Source organism: Passer montanus, unplaced genomic scaffold (genome assembly GCF_014805655.1).
Source record: "Passer montanus isolate IOZ18808 unplaced genomic scaffold, ASM1480565v1 scaffold28, whole genome shotgun sequence".
Classification (NCBI taxonomy): Eukaryota; Metazoa; Chordata; class Aves; order Passeriformes; family Passeridae; genus Passer; species Passer montanus.
In genome coordinates, this window is record NW_024367483.1 from 7,744,988 (window position 1) to 7,762,860 (window position 17,873).

The window sequence follows — 17,873 nt, forward strand, 5'->3', positions numbered from 1 at the left end:
GCCATGTTCTCCAACAGGCAACAGGGACCTGCACAAGGCCACAGATGTGTAGCTCATTGGCATGAAGAAATGAAGTGAATTTTTAAAAAATAAAAAGGAAAATAAATACAGAATGTTTCAGCCACCACACCATTCCATATGCACACTTTCCATTAAGAAGTGCGTTTGAAACATATTAATATGGTGATAAAAGGTTGTTTTTTGAGAGTTATTCTCATATATCTTTAACACCTTCTCCCATTCAAGAACATCACACTTGCTTTCAAGGGACTAAAAGCCAGCTCTGACATAAAAGGTTGTAATTTTCATTGAAAGTACTTATGAGTCCTACCAGGCCAGAGTCTGTCTCACCAATACCTGTGTTCACATCAGTTGTTACCTTTTAATAGTTGTTCTTTGAAACTTTATTAATTATTGGGAAAAGGACAACAAAACACAGAAGAATGAAAGAACAATCAATTGAACACTGTTAAAAATCCACATGTAATCAGCTCATTTAACTCCAGTAACTAGTGGCTTACTTTATGGTGCAGACTCTGTCTATTGAGGTGTTCTGTTATTTGTTTGGGAGAGTTCTGTGTGTGTTTTGGTATTTGAGATTTTTTGTGTTTGATTTTTTTCTTTGTTTGCTTTGTGTCAAGAACAATAACCAAGACTGATAGCTAAAGAAAAAGATAATGGAAGTTATTCACACACCAGATGCAAGTATATGGGCAGGGTTACAGGAAAATTAAAAGCACAGTAATAAAACCTCTAAAATCTACATACATGGAGCACATATTTTCTGCCACTTTCATTGAGCTGTGTAATTTTCAGGTGTTCTAAAACCATGGACAGCAAAAATAACTTTAGAAGAATAATATTATAATTTTGATCTATACTGCTTTTCAACTACTAAATAAAATAAAACTCAGAGGGATAAGGATGGTTAACATGCCTCAAATGCTACAGTGTCTATGTCTGGACCTCTTGCCAAGAATAAAAACAAAAACACCCAGCCAAGCCTAACAAAACCCCCTCAAACCCAGAAATGTACTAAGAGGTAACTTTCAAAGATAGAAAAGAAACCAAGGACCTATGAACATGAAGTCTGTTGGGTTTTGTCTTTTATTCTTAAACTAAAGCATCACAAATGGTGCTGCTGTTGATAGAGTTCTTTTCAAAGCAACTAGTGGTATATGTCAGCCTAAGATGTGATTGTAATTACTATGCTTCTAAAGAGACAAAAGCACTGTGTGCCAAGCTTGCCTGCCAGTATTTCTTCAAAGCTACTTGTTAGTCATTTCGACAATAACAGCTTATATCTACTTGGTCATGATGTGCTATCCACAAAGCTCTTTATTTATTTATTTCAGAGAGTTGTTAATGCAGGCAAACTTGACAGTCTCTGCAATATCTTCCCACAAAAGGGGAGTATCACACATATTCCAGGAGCTGCTTGGCCATTTTTTTCCTAATGGTCCGGCTCTAAATTAGCTGTGTGCTTCACCTGCACCGCCCCACCCGCATAAAGCTAAGCCAGAACAAACGTTCTACATGTGTTCCCCATGACAAAACTCGAATAAATTATGTCGTGCTCCTGTCGTTCCAGCAAGCTGGTTAATTGCATTTGTTTCATACATCTCCAAACAGACTGCTACTTTAATTACATTCTGTAACACCAAGCTCCTCTGATTCATTCTGTCACTTCCACTGAGCACTCTAATTGTATTCCTTCTAGCTACATACAATTTTAAACACTTACTAATAATTACATTTCTATAACCTGATGTTTGCAGTTTGTACACAAAGATCCCTCCAACATCAGTGGCCTTAAAGTTAAGGATCTTTTGTTACAGCAAAAAAAATACAGCAAAACATAAAACAAAATCCCTTCAGAACTATGATTACACTGACAGACATAAATGTTCTATGAAATCCTTTCACAGTTAAAACTTCTCCTGTTTAGTTTAGCATGTGCATACATTACGTAGAAATTTTCTTATTGAGTGACAAAACCTAAGATTCAACTGTAGAGCACGCAAGGTAAAACTGCACTTTAATCTGTCCCTCTTCTGGTTTGCCTCCTTTCTTGCTAGGGGGTGGTGGAGATACACCCAAAGCATTCTGTGACTGCAAACAATAAACCCAAGCCCTTGCCTCGGGACTGATACAGCAAATGCTGTGAACAGCTTCTTGGAACAAAGTTTGCTCAGACAGACAGGCAGAAATATCCAGGGTCTCAGTCACTGCATTCACCTCAAAGGTGAAGGAGTGTTCAGGGCTGCGAATACCCAATGCTAGCCTGTCCAGCACTGGGAGCCAGCACACCCTCTGCGGAGCTGGATGCTCGCTCCTAGTCGTGTGCTTGAGCTGCTCCAGTGCATCCACCGCCTGCGCAGCAGCACAGCGCCCACCCCTCCTCTGAAAGGCAATTTGCCCTTGCGCTGAAGTTCTTCGCCCTGCTAAACCGTACTTCCCCGAGATGGTAATTTACAGCTCCCCATCCAGCGCTTAAACTCGAAACCACAAGAAACGTTGCAGAGCACACCGAAAGGGGAGGGGCGGCTGTTCACGAGGAAGCCCACCCTTTCCCCAGACGTCGCTAAGCTCCGGGCAAACCCTCCCTGCGGGGAGCTCGGCAAGAGGACGGAGCTGCCGGGGGGCCGCTGCAGCCCCACCTGCCCGGCTCGGCGGAGGCGGAGCGGGGCCGCCGCCGCCCCGCGCTCCCCGCCCGCCTCCCTCCCTTCCCTGCCTCCCTTCCCGCCGCTCGCCAGCGCCGAGCCAGGCGTTCAGGGACTCTGGAAATCCGCCAGTCCGCCTCACCTGAAGCCCAGGCAGGGCTAACCTATTTATTTCATCAGCTGGCTCTACCCGTGGAAAGTTTAACAATAGAAGGCGGCAAAGTAATAGCAGCTACAACAGCGCTCTGCTTTTCCTTTCCCCTTCCCGCTCCCCACCCCCAAATAAAAGATTTATCACGGGAGTTTTTTACTCTTTGCTCGCCACCTCAAGCTGACATTATTCCATTCATAAGCTGCTTTTCCATTAAGTTGGGAGACGGGAAGGGCTGCTTATTGGAAACATACATTCTCCCTCTTCCGATCCCTCCCTCCCCAAATACCATTTTTATACTAGAAACAAACTTAGGGCTCTGTAATGTTAAAGCTTATAATGCCATCCATGTGCTGTCCCAAATCAAATCAAATTCAGATGAAGGGGATTTCTGCACAGAAATGACATATCTAAAATAAGCTAACTTACCATAGACTTGAAAAAACGCAAATCCGAAGAGCAGGAGTGGCGTCAGCAGACCCATTTTGACATATTAAAAACAATCCCGATCGTTTGCGAGACAAATTCCACAGAGATTTAAAAAAGAGAAAAAAAAAAAAAAAAAGAAAAGAAAAGAAAAAAAGTATCCAAAGCCAGTAAGAGGTAGGTCCAAAAGTTTTCAGTTTCTTAGCAGCTACTTAAAGTGGAAAGGGAAATCTTCAATTCAGGAGCTGGAGATGCAAAGGTCTTGAATGTGACACTTTTAGATCCATACAGATTAGAGAAGCAGCGAGTGAGCTCCGAAGGCTTCTGCTTTGCACACACGCTCCTTCCTAAATTCCCACCAATCCAGCCCAAGCAGGGGAATTATTCAAGTGTGTCTAAGACTCTCTTTAGGATCCATGGCAATCCAAAAGCAAGCTCTTTCTTCGGAAGACAAGGAGAGACTCTGAGAAAGGACCTGATTCCTAGAAAGTGCTCCACAAACTTCCCGGCACTTTGCAGGAAAACCATTGGTTTGGTTCGGCTATTTTGCCTTCCTCTCGCTCTCGCCCTCCCCCTACCCCCTTTCTCTCTCCCTTTCTCTCCCCAAATCAGTTCAAGCTGCAGAGTTTCTCACTTAACTTCCATAATAGGAACGCCCAGGCAATGTGCTACACGGGAGGGGAACGGCTTGCTTTCTCAGCATCCCCTCAAAAGAGAAAAAAGATAATGGGAAAAAAAAAAAATTAAAGCCGTGTCCCCTGCACCTCCCTCCTTCACTGGCAGCGGAGCGGGAAGAGTTGGAGGGCAGGACCCCGGCGCGGTGCCGCTGCCGAGCGGTGGCGGGGGCTGCGCGCAGTTCGGGGCTCTCCCGCCGCCGCGGCTCTCCCGGGCGGCCCCGGAGCCCGCCGCTCCTCTCCTCGCTCCGCTCCTCTCTCCCCTCCTCTCCCGCCGCCTCCGCCTCCCGCCGCCGCGGACACACCGGCTGGCAGGGAGAGGGAGGAGAATGAGCGCGGCTCCCGCGGCTGCCTGGGGAAGGGAGGCTGCGGGGTGTGGACTAAACCACTGCGCTCCACACCCACGCGTCCCTCTCTCTCTCCTCCCGGGGTAGGGAGATGGGGACGGCGATGCCAGCAGGCAGCCGCAGGGCTGGGAATCAGGATTGCTGCCTCCCCTCTACAGTTGGGTGTAGGTAGGATTTACATGATTGCTCCTCACCGCTTCCTCTTTAATGGGCAGCTAATTTTTCGGTAAGTGATTTTCATGGAACTGTTCTCTAATTATTCATTTTCCCTCTCTCGCGCGCACGCAGGCGCTCGGGAGTGAGACCCTTGAAAGGATATTCCCCAGGGATTTCTCTGCTGGCCCGCTCATTGGAAAAGGAAGGGAATGTGGCAAATAAAATAAAACACAAAACAAAAGATCGCACGTGTCCCACAGAGCCGGAGGGCTCTGCCGAAACCCAGGAGCCTCCTGCCTCCCTTGGGCCCCTCGGATGCAGCGCAGCTCCCGCCAGAGGGAAAGTTCCGAGGTCCCCGGAGGGGGCAGTGACGGAGACGGGAGAACGAGCTGCCTCGCCCCCCAGGAGCCGGGAGAACAGCCCCTCTCCCGCAGACGCTCGGAACAAACCCCGAAGCACCACAGCAGAGAGAGGGAGGGACACGGGGGAAGGAGCCACGCGGAGGAAAGCGCGTTGTGAGCGGCTCCCGGTGCCGGAGCGGGGCAGACCCCGAGAGGGGGCACAGATATCCCGTGAGAGAGACAAAGATACCCAGTGAGGGGGAGCACTGACACCCCGCGATGGGAGCTGAGGCGCCCCGTGATGGGAGCACACACCTTGTGAGGGGTCACAGCCAGCCCGTGATGGGAGCACACACCTTGTGAAGGGTCACAGCCCGCCCGTGATGGGAGCACACACCCTTTGAGGGGTCACAGCCAGCCCCTGATGGGGGGCACACACCTTATGGGGGGTCACAGCCAGCCCGTGATGGGAGCACACACCTTGTGAAGGGTCACAGCCCGCCCGTGATGGGAGCAGACACCCTTTGAGGGGTCACAGCCCGCCCGTGATGGGAGCAGACACCCTTTGAGGGGTCACAGCCCGCCCGTGATGGGGGGCACAGACGCCCCTAAAGGGGTCACACACACCCCGGGGGTCACAGACGCCCACTGAGGGGTGACACACACCCCAGAGCGGACACAGACGCCCCGCTGAGGAGGCGCAGACACCCCGGAGGGGCACAGACATCCAACGAGGGGTCACAGACACCCCGAGGGGGCTCAGGCACCCCGCTAGAGCGACACAAACACCAAATGCGTGTCAGAGACACCCCATTAAAGGCACACAGGCGCCCCGTTAAGGGGGTCGCACACACACCCGGGGTCACAGACACCCCGTTCAGTGGGGACACAAGTGGGGACACGCAAGCCCCGTGAAGGGGACACACAAACCCCGTTAAGGGGTCGCACCCACACGCCCCGATGGGACGCAGATGCCCCGCTCGGGGGTCACACGCAGCCGGGCCGGCCCCGCTGTCCCGCCCGGCCGGGCCGGCGGCGGCGCCTCACGGTGAAGCCCGAGCGCCCCCTACTGCCGGGCTGCGGGCAGCGGCCGCCCCCGGCCCGGCGCTGCCTTTTGTCGCCGCGGCTGTGGGGTCTCGAAGGTTTCATCCCGCCGTGCTTTCTTCCTTTTTCTTTCTTTTCCCCACCCACCTTTATTTTGTATATGCTAGAGATTTATTCATTTAATAATTTCTTCACGTAAAGGATCCGAACCGCATCTCTGCATAATGTGCGCTGCCCACGCATACTCCTGTAAATGGTCCACAAGTTAATTCTTCCTTAATTCTTGTGTGCAGTCAGTGACAGCTATTTTACCGTTTCCAAACGTTGCAGTGTCAGGGTTTTTTAAGTGTCTGAAATGATTACAGCTACTTCATACAAAGCCTCTTGATGCAAATCAGGAATGGTGTCCCCTAATACTCACAATATACTCTGCAAATAAATATCACAGAATGGGTTGGGTTGGAAGGGACTTTAAAGGTGATCTAGTTCAGAACCTCCTGTCTTGGGCAGGAACACCTTTCATTATCCCAGGTTGCTCAGAGCTCATCCAACCTGGCCTTGAACATTCCAGGGATGGGGCACCCACTGCTGCTCTGGACAACCTGTGCCAAGGCCTCAGCACCCTCACAATAAAGCATTTTTCCCTGATGTCTAATATAAACCTATTCTCTCAATTTGAAGCCCTTCCCCCTTGTCCTGTCACTCCATCCTCTTGTCAAAAGTCCCTCTCCATCTTTCCTGTGGGCTCCCTTCAGGTACTGGGAGGTCCCAATTAGGTCATCCCAGAGCCTGCTCTTTCTCAGGCAGAACAATCCCAATTCTCTCAGCCTTTAATCCGCCTGCTCCATCCCTCTGATCACCTTGGTGCCTCCTCTGGACTTGGTTCCAGCAGGTCCCTGTCCTTGCTGTGCTGGGAGCCCAGAGCTGGATGCAGCCCTGCAGGTGGGGTCTCAGCAGAGCGGGGCAGAGGGGCAGAATCCCCTCCCTCCCATGCTGATCATATAATACTACACCTGAAGATTACCTCATGAAGAAAGCTAAAAGTAAGACTAATGAAGCTAAAGTCATCAAAAAGTTGTTCTTCGTCACTGTGTTTGTTAATTGGTAAAACAAAAGGACTATAACTACCCAGTGCCAGTCTGTATAAAATACGTGAAATATTGAAGGATATTTCCCTTTTTAGTGGACATTTGAAATACAATGGCGTTAGTGAAAATGTTGAGTTGCTCAAAGCAAAGTTTTAAATTGTAAATAGCTTAATGGTGTACAGTTCTTTTCCTGCTTCTCTAATAAACTTAAGATAAATTTAATAATAGCTGATGTAGGCCAGAACACTTTGTTGTGTTATATGTTGTATATATACAGTCTTCAAAATTCTTAGGTACAGAGATACATGTAGAAGAGTATAATTACTTATACAAACAGTAAAATCAGTGGATTATCATTACAGCTGCTATTTTATTCATTCACTTCCAAAGAACACCACTTTTCAACTATTAAACACTTTCCAAAACTTTGAAAAGTTTCAGCCAAATTTAACCAAGCTTTTTCATGCACAGATTTTGCTGATGTGTGTATCACTGATTTTTTTTCTTTTCCTTTGAGGAGATTTAGCAGTTCCCCAAAATAAAATAAAAGGTCATCCAAAGATGTGCAGGATCAGGACAGCAGAGGTACAAATGTGTTATGGTTTACAAGTACAGGACAAGTCGCAGGTCAGAGTCACTGGCCTGTGAGCAAGGTTTGCTAGGAACAGTGTGTGCTGCCACGCTGAGATGTGGTCCAATACTGGAATAAAAAAACATATGCTTGCCTCTCTGGTCTTTCAATAACCTCCAGTGAACACGGCCAACAGGACAGATGTTCTCTGCTTGAATAGCAAAGTCTGTACAGAGGAACTGAATGTGCCAACTATTTGTTTGGCCACGAGCAATATGCCACCTGATTAAATACTTGTGCGAGCAGGATGAGGAAAAGACTTGTCAGGAGCAGTGCACATAAAGCTTCAGTTCAAAGGGTGTTGTTGAGGGGGGACTTTAGAACAGGGAAATGGCACAGTAAGACTGCACTCATTCATATTCAGGTCAGTCATCAAGTCAGGCAGGACTAATTTGGTAAAGCAGCAGTGAGATCAGATTTGTTAGTGTTACAAGTAAAAGTTTCATTGCTTTCCCAGTCTGATATTTCATATCATTGATTCCTAGACCTATACATCTGCATTAAAATATATATTTAGTGTATGAAAGATTGGATCCAGTGCTTAAAGAACCAGTGTTCTAAGCACAACCCTCTCTTTTCTACTATTCACAGCATTTTTCTTCTAAACCAAAATTACCATTTCTGGAGTTACATGTGTATTTTACATGAGTAAAATACTCTACTTTCTGGTTGCCATAAAACTCTCTTGTTATCATCTCAAAGAAGAAAGGTTTAAGTTGAGGTGAGGCATATATAATTTTTTTTGGACACCAGAGCTATTCACCCAGGCAGTTACTGAAAGTGAATGGAGATCCTTAATATAAAAAAATGTACACATGATGCCTAATTTAAATGTAGGCAACTAAGTTAAGATGCTGGTCCTTCTAGACTCTGGAGCAAAGGAAAAGGCACATCCAGAGACTAATTCAGAGCATGTAATGTTAGGCAGCATCAGAAACACAAAAAGAGAAAGGAAGAAAAATGACACAGTGAGCATGGACCTTCCCAGAGAACAGACTTTTGTCTTCCTCTCTGCTTTTCTGTTCCAGGTCACTGGCTTCTGATACCATCTGACTATTGAATACATGATGAGAGAACAGAATTTATAGATTTTAATCCTTATAAATGCTGAAGCATGATTATTATTCCTGCTACAATCAATAAGGTCTTCCACAGGAAGATTGTTCATGAGAGGTAAATCAGGAGCTGGGTCCAGGGAAAGAAGACACGTTGGTAGAAGCAGTGTAGGTGCTGTGGCAAGATGTATCTCACAAAGCCCCCTGAAGAGTCGTTTTCCTGCTGACCCTGGCTACCATAACTCGGATAACTCTGACTAATCTGCTTTTCTAAAACCACCCTTGTGGATTTAAAAAAAAATTTAAAATTTTAAAAAAAGAGATGCCAGTAGCATTTGCTTTTTTCTCTGTCTCACAGGTGTCTCCTGCAGAACAGAGTGTTACCTTCTGCTACAACATTAAAAATTCCCGAGTTGTGGCATCTGACTTCAGAGTTTTTCTCTGGAAATATCAATCAAGCAACACTAAGAACCCTATTTTGAAATACCCTTACTTTGCTAGACTGAGATAGTATGTCTGCACTATTTTTAGTTACTAGTGTAGCTACAGTGCTTACCACAATTATAAGAATGATCCACAGCATTGGTAAGAAAAATACTTGTCAAATTAAATTGTTGCAAGATTTTCATATACATCTTATGCTCAATTTAGGGTTTACATCCACAGCTCATTAAATGTGCAAAAACTGGTAATAGAAAGATGGCACAGTTTCTTGATAATCATTAAAACAGCCTCACCTAAAATAAGTGCAACGTGATTATTTTAGAGTGAGATTCAGAGCAGGTAATAAGCACAAATACTTAGCTGCAATGTGGGAAGTTTCTAGTTAGGTGTCAGGAAGCAGAATTTACAAATTTACAAAATTTACAAACAGGTGTCTGAGGGAGCTGTGGACTTGCTGACCCTGGAGATACTCAGAGTTTAATGGGACAATGTTCTAGACATTGAAGGTGAACCTGTATTGAGTTGGACTAGAGGATCTCCAGAGGTCTCTTCTAACCCACATTTTTCCATGGTTCCATGGAGACAAAGCTCCAATCATGCAAGTGTACTTTGTTTTACACCAAACACCAATGTTTCTTAGTACGGAATTGTGTACTCAAGTGTTCAGTAGCACTCACTTCTATTACATAATTTACATAAAACTGCACATACAAGCTATAAATAGAAGAATTGCTTGGTTTTCCTCAAATTTAAGCCTGTAGCAATAATAGGAGCCTTTTCTGAGAGATTCCTATGCAGATTGAATAGTGAACATTACAGGAGTAGAAGTGCATTCCTTGCTCTCTTTTGATTGGAAGCACTTTCCTTTGGAACTGCAGTATACAGAATTAATAGCTTTTCTGCCAAGTTCAGTGAGTTGCACCTCAGGCTTATGGCTATCTCCACACTAGACTGCAGCATGAGTTCATTATTTGCAGCAGGTCACACTGCATCCCTTCCAGTCCATCCCCTGAGTACATCTAGCTGGGCCTTTCCCATGTCAGGGACTTCCTCTTACACACTAATATTTTCATATTGTTCTGTCTTAAAACATCTCCTGTTTGTAAGGGCTGCCAGTGTGCCTGTCTGCTGCATCAGGAACTTCTATTCCCTCTCTTATATCCAGAACTCTGTGTAAGTTATGCACTTATTTGTCTAATGAAGTAAAAGTCAATTACTTAATAAGATGAAGGCACCAATTATGGAATAAAGAGCTAAACTATGTAAATAGGAGCATCAAAGACATAGTCTACCAACTAGAAATAAAATAAGACTCCAAGAGTAATTTAGTTTATTCTCTTAATAGTGTGTCCTCTATCTGGACATTCATTTTAATTAAAAAATAACAAAAATGCACTCTGCCCTAATTGACGCAGAAAACCAAAACCATTCCTTAAGTGACAAGGTAAACTTAATTTCCAAAGACAGTTTGGCTTTCCAGGGGGCATAAGGTGATCATTGTGTCACTCCAAAAAAGAATGAGTGTTTAAAATTAATAACTGGAAGGTGATAAAATCTTACCCTGTCTACAGGAGAGATGTGAAATTCTCGCTAGAAAAAAATATTTTTTCATAGTGCAATCAGATTCGTGTAAAATCAAGTGTAGCTACTGCACCCTGACTTCCAAGGATCAGAAAATCAGGCTATACTTCAACACATTTCTAACTGTACACAACGATACACAAATAAGTCTTAAACTGAGCTCCATATTCCTGCATAATTATATTAGAAATGGCATGTTATGCTCTCTTATTAAGTGACATATGTCATGCTTTCCATAACAAGTGCTTATTGACAGCCAACTAGATTAGGCAACAATATTTACACTTCAATTACAGCTTTTTAAATGGAAATATGTAACTATAATATGTACATAAGTTAACAGTTGGGCTTGATATCTTAGAGGTATTTTCCAACCTTAAGAATTATGTGATTTTATTATATGTTAACAGGGCCAAAATTCATAAAAGTAGATCCCTGTGTAAATGCCCTTTATGTAGATACCCATTTGTAGATGGGCAAATATTCTTATAATAGGCAGTGTTTAATTTAATAATGTAGGAAACAAGATTTATTATGTCATTAACAAGGCAATTTACTTGGACATTCTAATAGACACATCCAGTATTGTTGTTCAATCTTAAATGGCTTTTGAATTTAGCTGGATTTCATAGAGATTGTTCTGTAGAAGACAGACATAGTGTGTTCCCTTTGTTACCTCTGGCCTCCAAAGTGCCATTGTCACAGATAGGTTAGGCTTAGCATAATTTCTGCTTTATTGCAGTCCTCAACTTTAATCATATATTAGTCAAAGCAAGGACCTGTTGTGGTACCAGAGAGCTTCTGATTTATGAAGATGTCAGCTCCCAAGAATCTGGCCCATCATTGTGGTGGCACCCCTAACAACATTAGAGGGTTGTGCTTGTGTCTACCAGTGGATTTGTAATGTTCCCAGCAGGTTATGATTCTTTTTTTGCAATATGGTGCTGTCAACACTGTTCTCATCAGTTATACATATCAGTGGATTATTAACAATATTTGTCAGACTTCTATATTAGTTTTGTCCCACAACAGCTTTGCCTCACTTCAGCAATAGAATTACATTTTACATTGTCTCAAGAAATGCTTTCAAATTAGAATTGATGTTTCAGTTGTATGATTTTTCACTGCTGATGTAATTTAGTTTTCTATCTAAATTTTTATATGAGTATATGACTTATTTTTTAGAAGTGTGATCCTATTAAAAACAGCTGAAACATAGAGACTTCCTGCAGCAGAATTGGGCTAATATCTTTCCCATGCATGGCAGACTAGGAGAGTGGTCAAGACTCATATAAATTTCAAAAGTAAGTGGAAAAGAAATATAAAACAAGAAAAAATGTGAGACCTCAGAGTAAGACTTCTCCTTAAAATGTATGCACTTAATCAAAATGTTGAATATGGACAAATGTAAACATCAAGTATCTTGTGGACTCACTAGAGGAGCTATCATATTTTGTATATACTGCAGCTAAAGCCATTATAGGATTTGATTGCTTAAATTGTATACAAAATCAACAAACTTTTACCAGGAAAAATACGTGGGAATGTTTTCCTCTGTGCTGCATATCCCATTATTCTGGGAGCAGCTGTGCCAGTACACAGCCCCTTTAAAACCAATAAAACTGAACATGCAAAGGGGCCAGCTCAGAACACAGGAGCAGAAGCCAATGATTCATTTGAACGTCTGTCTCTGAACTGAAACACAAAATAGCAATTACCTCAGAGCTGCTTGCTGCCACAGCTAGGAAGACTCTCTCACATATAAAACACACTACCCACACAACAAAAAATAGGGGTTTATTTCCTTTTTTTTCTGTTCATTGTACAGCTTGCAATACTGGGCTGATGGTGGAATTTAGCACATTTCAATCTCAGGCGCCAGTTCAAACTTTACCCGTGATGATGGTGTCCAAAAGTTATTACTTGATTCCCACTTAAATTATTTTACAGTCAGCCCCTTGTAGACAAGAGAAACACATTGTAAGCTTATCTTACCCAGACAATCAGCAATAGCTCAGCACTCTAGGACAACCTGGAGAAGAATAGGGCATTTTGCACTGCCATGGCCCAGAAGGTTCTTATCTCGAGAATGAGGAAAGAATTGGGTTTCAACAGCATCTACCACAATGAGATCCTGTTACCAGGACTGTGTATCTGTGGACTTCTGTAATATAAATAGTAATTAAATCCCACTGCCCCATTACCTGCCAAAAGATTTTCTAAAAGAAATGTGTCTTTCACGATTCTGCCAAAAAGTTACGTAAAAAATTTACTTTTTATTATTTCCCAAGGGGGAAAAAAACCCAACCTAAACAAAACCCAACAAAACAACATGCTCTTTAATCTCTAAGTGGCATATCTATTGAAATGCCAGATTTAAAGTATATGAGCCAATAAGGGAAGCCACAAGACTATTTTTAAGTAAAAAAGGGTAAATACCACTACACATTAAATTCAGAAATTTGTAATAAAGCTTTTAGATATGTAGGTGGCCTCAAATAATGAAGAAATGTGCAGGATTTATTATTTTGCTATTTAAAAAGAAACAACCGTCCAGCCTGAAGAATGGAAGAGAGGACATAATCTCATCTATATTTGCCCAGAATTTACTTCAAAAGCTTCCACAAGTGCTTACAGGACTTGAATTCTCATATAACAAAAAGCACTGTAAGTCTTTTCCAATATCCTTTGGAAGAAGTAGCACAGCTGATCTCAAGTAATTTAAATAATGCAGCAGAGCACCTGAGAAATTTTTCCTCTGAGAATTGTAGAGAACCTTTCAAGTGACCTCTATTTCAAAGAAAATTGGCTTAAAATCCAATGTTCTTTTACTGTTGACCACCAGTGTTCTTTAGTGCTTCTGCAGGCACAGGATAGAGCTGGTTATGTAATCACCAGTAGTACTGGCTCAGAAATCTGAGTACCCCTTTTTTCTTTTTTCCTTCCATAAATCCATTTTTCCCCTTTCATCAGAAACTGTAGTGATAGGACAAGAGGGAATGGCTTCAAGCAGAAAGAGGACAGGTTTATGTTAGATATTAGGAAAGAAATTATTTACTGTGAGAGTGGTGAAGCAATGGAACAGCTTTCCCAGAGAAGTTGTAGGTGCGCCATCCTTGTTCAAGGCCAGGTTGGATGGGGATCTGAGCAACTTGGTCTAGTGAAAAGTGTCCCTTCCAACCCAAACCATTCTATGATTCTGTGATTCTACCTAATTTCCTTAACACATGGCCTGGAAGTTGGTCAGTGATTCCACGTATGCTCTGGTAGAAGTTTGACTCTATTAATTTACAAATGAACATAAATCCACATTGCCCAAAAGAAATGTATAATGTCTTCTGAGTCAGGGAGGAGCTTAAATCTTAGCCATCAATAATAATTTGCGGTGTCTACCCTTAAACTACTTAACATGAAAATACAAAGGATTATATTTCTAGAATATTGTGGAGGCCAGAATATATCAGTGATCAGCATATTTACAGAAAAGTTCCAGTTGCTTAAGTCATGTCTTGGACAAGGAATATGTAGAAAATTGATATATGCCTTCTATAACAGCAACACAACAAGAAGAAGTGACCTGGTGTCTGATACACACCAAGATGCCTCTTCCACCAGAAATAACATTATATATGCAAGAGTACAACAAGAAGGCTACAGCATCTGAGATGCTAAATTCTAGATTTGTAGGCAATGACAATACAAAGACTGCCAAGTGAAATCTCAGTGGTGGACCAAACAATTGAGGAAGATACTCCTTAAAAGAGTGCCTAAATGAGCAAAAAAATGAAATGAGTGTTGAGTGACAAGCAAGTAAATTTGAAGAACCTCTGGCATCTTATATGGATGTCTTGAAACATCTTAAAATACATTGGAAATTTTGGATTTGAATTCTTTAAGTCCCTAGAAATCAAAGATGTAATAATTAATAACTACCTTTCATAATCTAGGCAAATAGTAGATGATAGATGGTTCTTTTATATAGAAAAAGTGTCCCTTATTACATTTTCAAAACTCTTGCTTACCATTAACATTTTAGATTTACATCATATTTAAGATGCTTAAATCAAACTGCTTAGTATTCTAGACTGACAGGCTCATTAAGCTGAACAGTAGGATTGCTGTCATATGCACTTCAGGCACTGACAGTAGGAAATTTTCTATTTTTGATTCCAAATGTTTAAAGGGAAAATTTTATCATTAGAACTGTAACTGTACTTCTTTTATTTGAGAGGCTTTACTGTGTGTTCGGCGTCTCAACTTTATTTTGGTGGTCTCTTACATTCTGAACTATTTAAGCAAAAGAGTAGTGACAGCAACAGCTTTGGTATAGTAGTTACCCTTTTTTTTTTTAATCCATTCATAATCTCTAGTAATTTCTGCCTTTCAGTATTAAACAATCTTTTACTGCAGCTGTAGGTGCTCTGACTGATACCACCGTATACTAAGTCCCATTTGGTCTATATAATTTTAATGCATTAAAAGTACATACCAAATTTTATTCAACGTTAAGAGCAAAATCATTTTGCAGAAAAAATGTTTCTTTGAGGCCAAGTTTATCAAAATCATATAGATGTGCTTCACGGCGTTGTGAGGAATTGCGTGGAAGCCTCATTAGTGCTGCAAGTCAGTGTGAGTTCAGTTTCTAGCTGTTAGTTTCTTTTGAAGGTTCTTAACAAGTACCTTTCTAAACATCTTTATTCTGTCCATGTATAGAAACTTCCCTCATCAAGATCATCCTTGATCTGGAGATCTAGAAAATAAATCAAAGAAATTTTTAAAGGGAGTTTGGATTGCTAAGTACTCTTCTTTCAGATCAAATGAAAAGTGCAAGTACAAATCATTTGAGTAGTAAGATGCCTGGTATTAAATGGGAATTAACTCAGGATTCCTCAAGCAGCATGGCCATGCTGGGTCAGAAGCTGTGTTTTGTGATTACTGGTGAAGAAAGCAAAGACAAAGGCCAGGAGACAGGGAATAAAAATGTAATGTATAAGAACTGACATGAGCAGGAGCAGAAAGGCAAATCCAGGACAAAGGTAGGAACACAAAGGTAATTTAGCACACATCTGAGGAAAGAAATTACTCCTAACGCTACTTTTGTTACTTTCACAGAAAAGGAATTTCATATAGTCTTTGAAGAAGTCAGGAAGGACTGAACCTGTTTCAGTGTCATCCTCTGAAAAAAAAAAATCCACAAAATGCATGTGGAGAAATTCAACTATTGACCACATATTGTTCTTTCATATTTTCAATAAGGCAAGAAAAAAACATGGATTTTAGTAAATATTTTACCAGAATATTAGATCTCTACTCCTAAGTTACAAAACCACTCTGTTTTTTCTGCTGTCTTCTCAGGAATTATAATTATAAAGTCTGTTCAAAGACTGTATTTGTAGATCAGTACCTTCACCATTTTTTCCCTAATTATATAGAAGCCAAAATTGTAATATAAATAGTAGCTAAATCTCACTGCCACATTAAATCTCAGTGCCATGACAACATGTTCTTGTTCCTAGAACTGAACTGTTTTTTTCTTCTCTTTCTCCCTTTCTTTGTTGAGATCCAGTGAGAGGAAGAGTTCAGCTGAATGACTCTACTGCTTGGGAGGTTTGACTATATGGTTTGCTGAGACTACTGAGGAACTTCAAGATAAAATATCCTACTATTTTTCTATTCTTGTCAGAACTTGTTTCCTTTAATATTGCATCTTGAAAGTGTAGTAATGCCATTTTTATTCATCCACAATTTTGTGTTTGTACTCCCCTGTATGATTTGGAGATGTTGCTGCCATTTCTCCTATGGTCAAGTTTCTGAGCTGAGACTTGTAGCCACACCTGATTAATTTAGGCTCATTGAACTTTTTTCCGCAATAAAAACAGTCTAAAAATCGTCTAATTGGTGATTTGGATTTGTTTTTATAAGACACAGAGGCTGTAAAATAAAAAAAAGGTTCTGTTAAAAAATCCATTGGCAGTCTCAATAATATTGTTCTCTCTACTTATTTTGGCTCTTTTTCCTCAGTGTAAGGTTGCATACTGGAGGCATTTCCTCTTAAAGTTAAAAAGTGAGGTCACTGAAACCATTGATAAGATATTCTTTCTATCTGAAATTAGATACGTCTGTCTTATCTCTGTTTGATTAATTCCACTGCAATAGAGTCATCTCTTGTTTTCATATAAGCTCCTTTCAGCTTCCATTTAACTCCTTCCTTTTTAGTTTACAGAAAAGATATGTATTTAAAAAGAATAATCAGAACAAAGCCAGATTTTAATGGGGATATCTACACACTAAAAGTAAAGTTTCCAATTTTACTCTTGAGGAGGGACAGCTATCTGGTAGATCAGTTTTATTTTTCTTCCTGGTCTGCTCAAGGTGAAAATTGCTAATTAAAAAAAAAAATAAAATTCATGTAATATGATAAGTACAGAATCATAGAATGGCCTGGGTTGAAAGGGATGTCAAAGACCACTTAATTCCAACCCCCCTGCCATGGGCAGGGACACCTTCCACTAGACCAGGTTGCTCAGAGCTCATCCAACCTGGCCTTGAATGGGGATGGGGCAGCCAAAACTTCTCTGGGCAACCTGTGCCAGTGCCTCACCACCCTCACAGGGAAGAATTTCTGCCTAATATCTGATCTAAAGCTTTCTTTATTCACATTGAAGCCATTCCTCCTTGTCCTGTCACTCCAGGCTCTTGTAAAAAGTCCCTCTCCAGCTGTCTTGAAGGCTCCCTTCAGGCACTGGAAGGCCACAATTAGGTCACCCCAAAGCCTGCTCTGTTCCAGGCTGAACAATCCCAATTCTCTCAGCCTTTCCTCCCAGCAGAGCTGCTCCATCCCTCTGATCCCCTTGGTGCCTGCTCTGGCCTGGCTCCAGCAGGTCCCTGTCCTTGCTGTGCTGGGAGCCCAGAGCTGGATGCAGCCCTGCAGGTGGGGTCTCAGCAGAGCGGGGCAGAGGGGCAGAATCCCCTCCCTGCCCTGCTGCCCACGGGGCTTTGGATGAGCCCAGGACCCGGGGGGCTCTGGGCTCCCAATGGCCAGGGCATGTCCAGCCCTTCACCCACCAGCACCCCCAGGTCCCTCTCCCAGGGCTGCTCTGGATCTGTCCATCCCCAGCCTGGACTGGTACCAAGGGTTGCTCTAACCCAGGTGTAGCACCCTGTACTTGGCCCTGTTAGGTCCTAAAAAGAAGTCAAGCATTTACTTTTAACAGATACAAACTCTAGTACACCATCAGATATGATTCATCTTGTTTTCAACAAGAAGCAACT

At 42.4% G+C, this 17,873-nt stretch overlaps 1 protein-coding gene across 5 annotated transcripts in view; it reads right to left on the reverse strand.

Moving 5' to 3' along the window:
* Window positions 1-4,197, reverse strand: part of ROBO2 (roundabout guidance receptor 2) — a 434,381-nt gene extending 430,184 nt beyond the window's left edge. For 4 of the 5 annotated variants that reach the window (XM_039713270.1, XM_039713268.1, XM_039713269.1 and 1 more), the window contains exon 1: window positions 3,244-3,873. In XM_039713270.1, coding sequence (XP_039569204.1) covers window positions 3,244-3,298 — 55 coding nt within the window. In that variant the 5' untranslated portion in view covers window positions 3,299-3,873. Of the gene's footprint in view, window positions 1-3,243 lie in introns of all 5 variants that reach the window. The other variant, XM_039713266.1, reaches the window with a different exon arrangement.
* Between the last annotated feature and the right edge of the window lie 13,676 nt (window positions 4,198-17,873).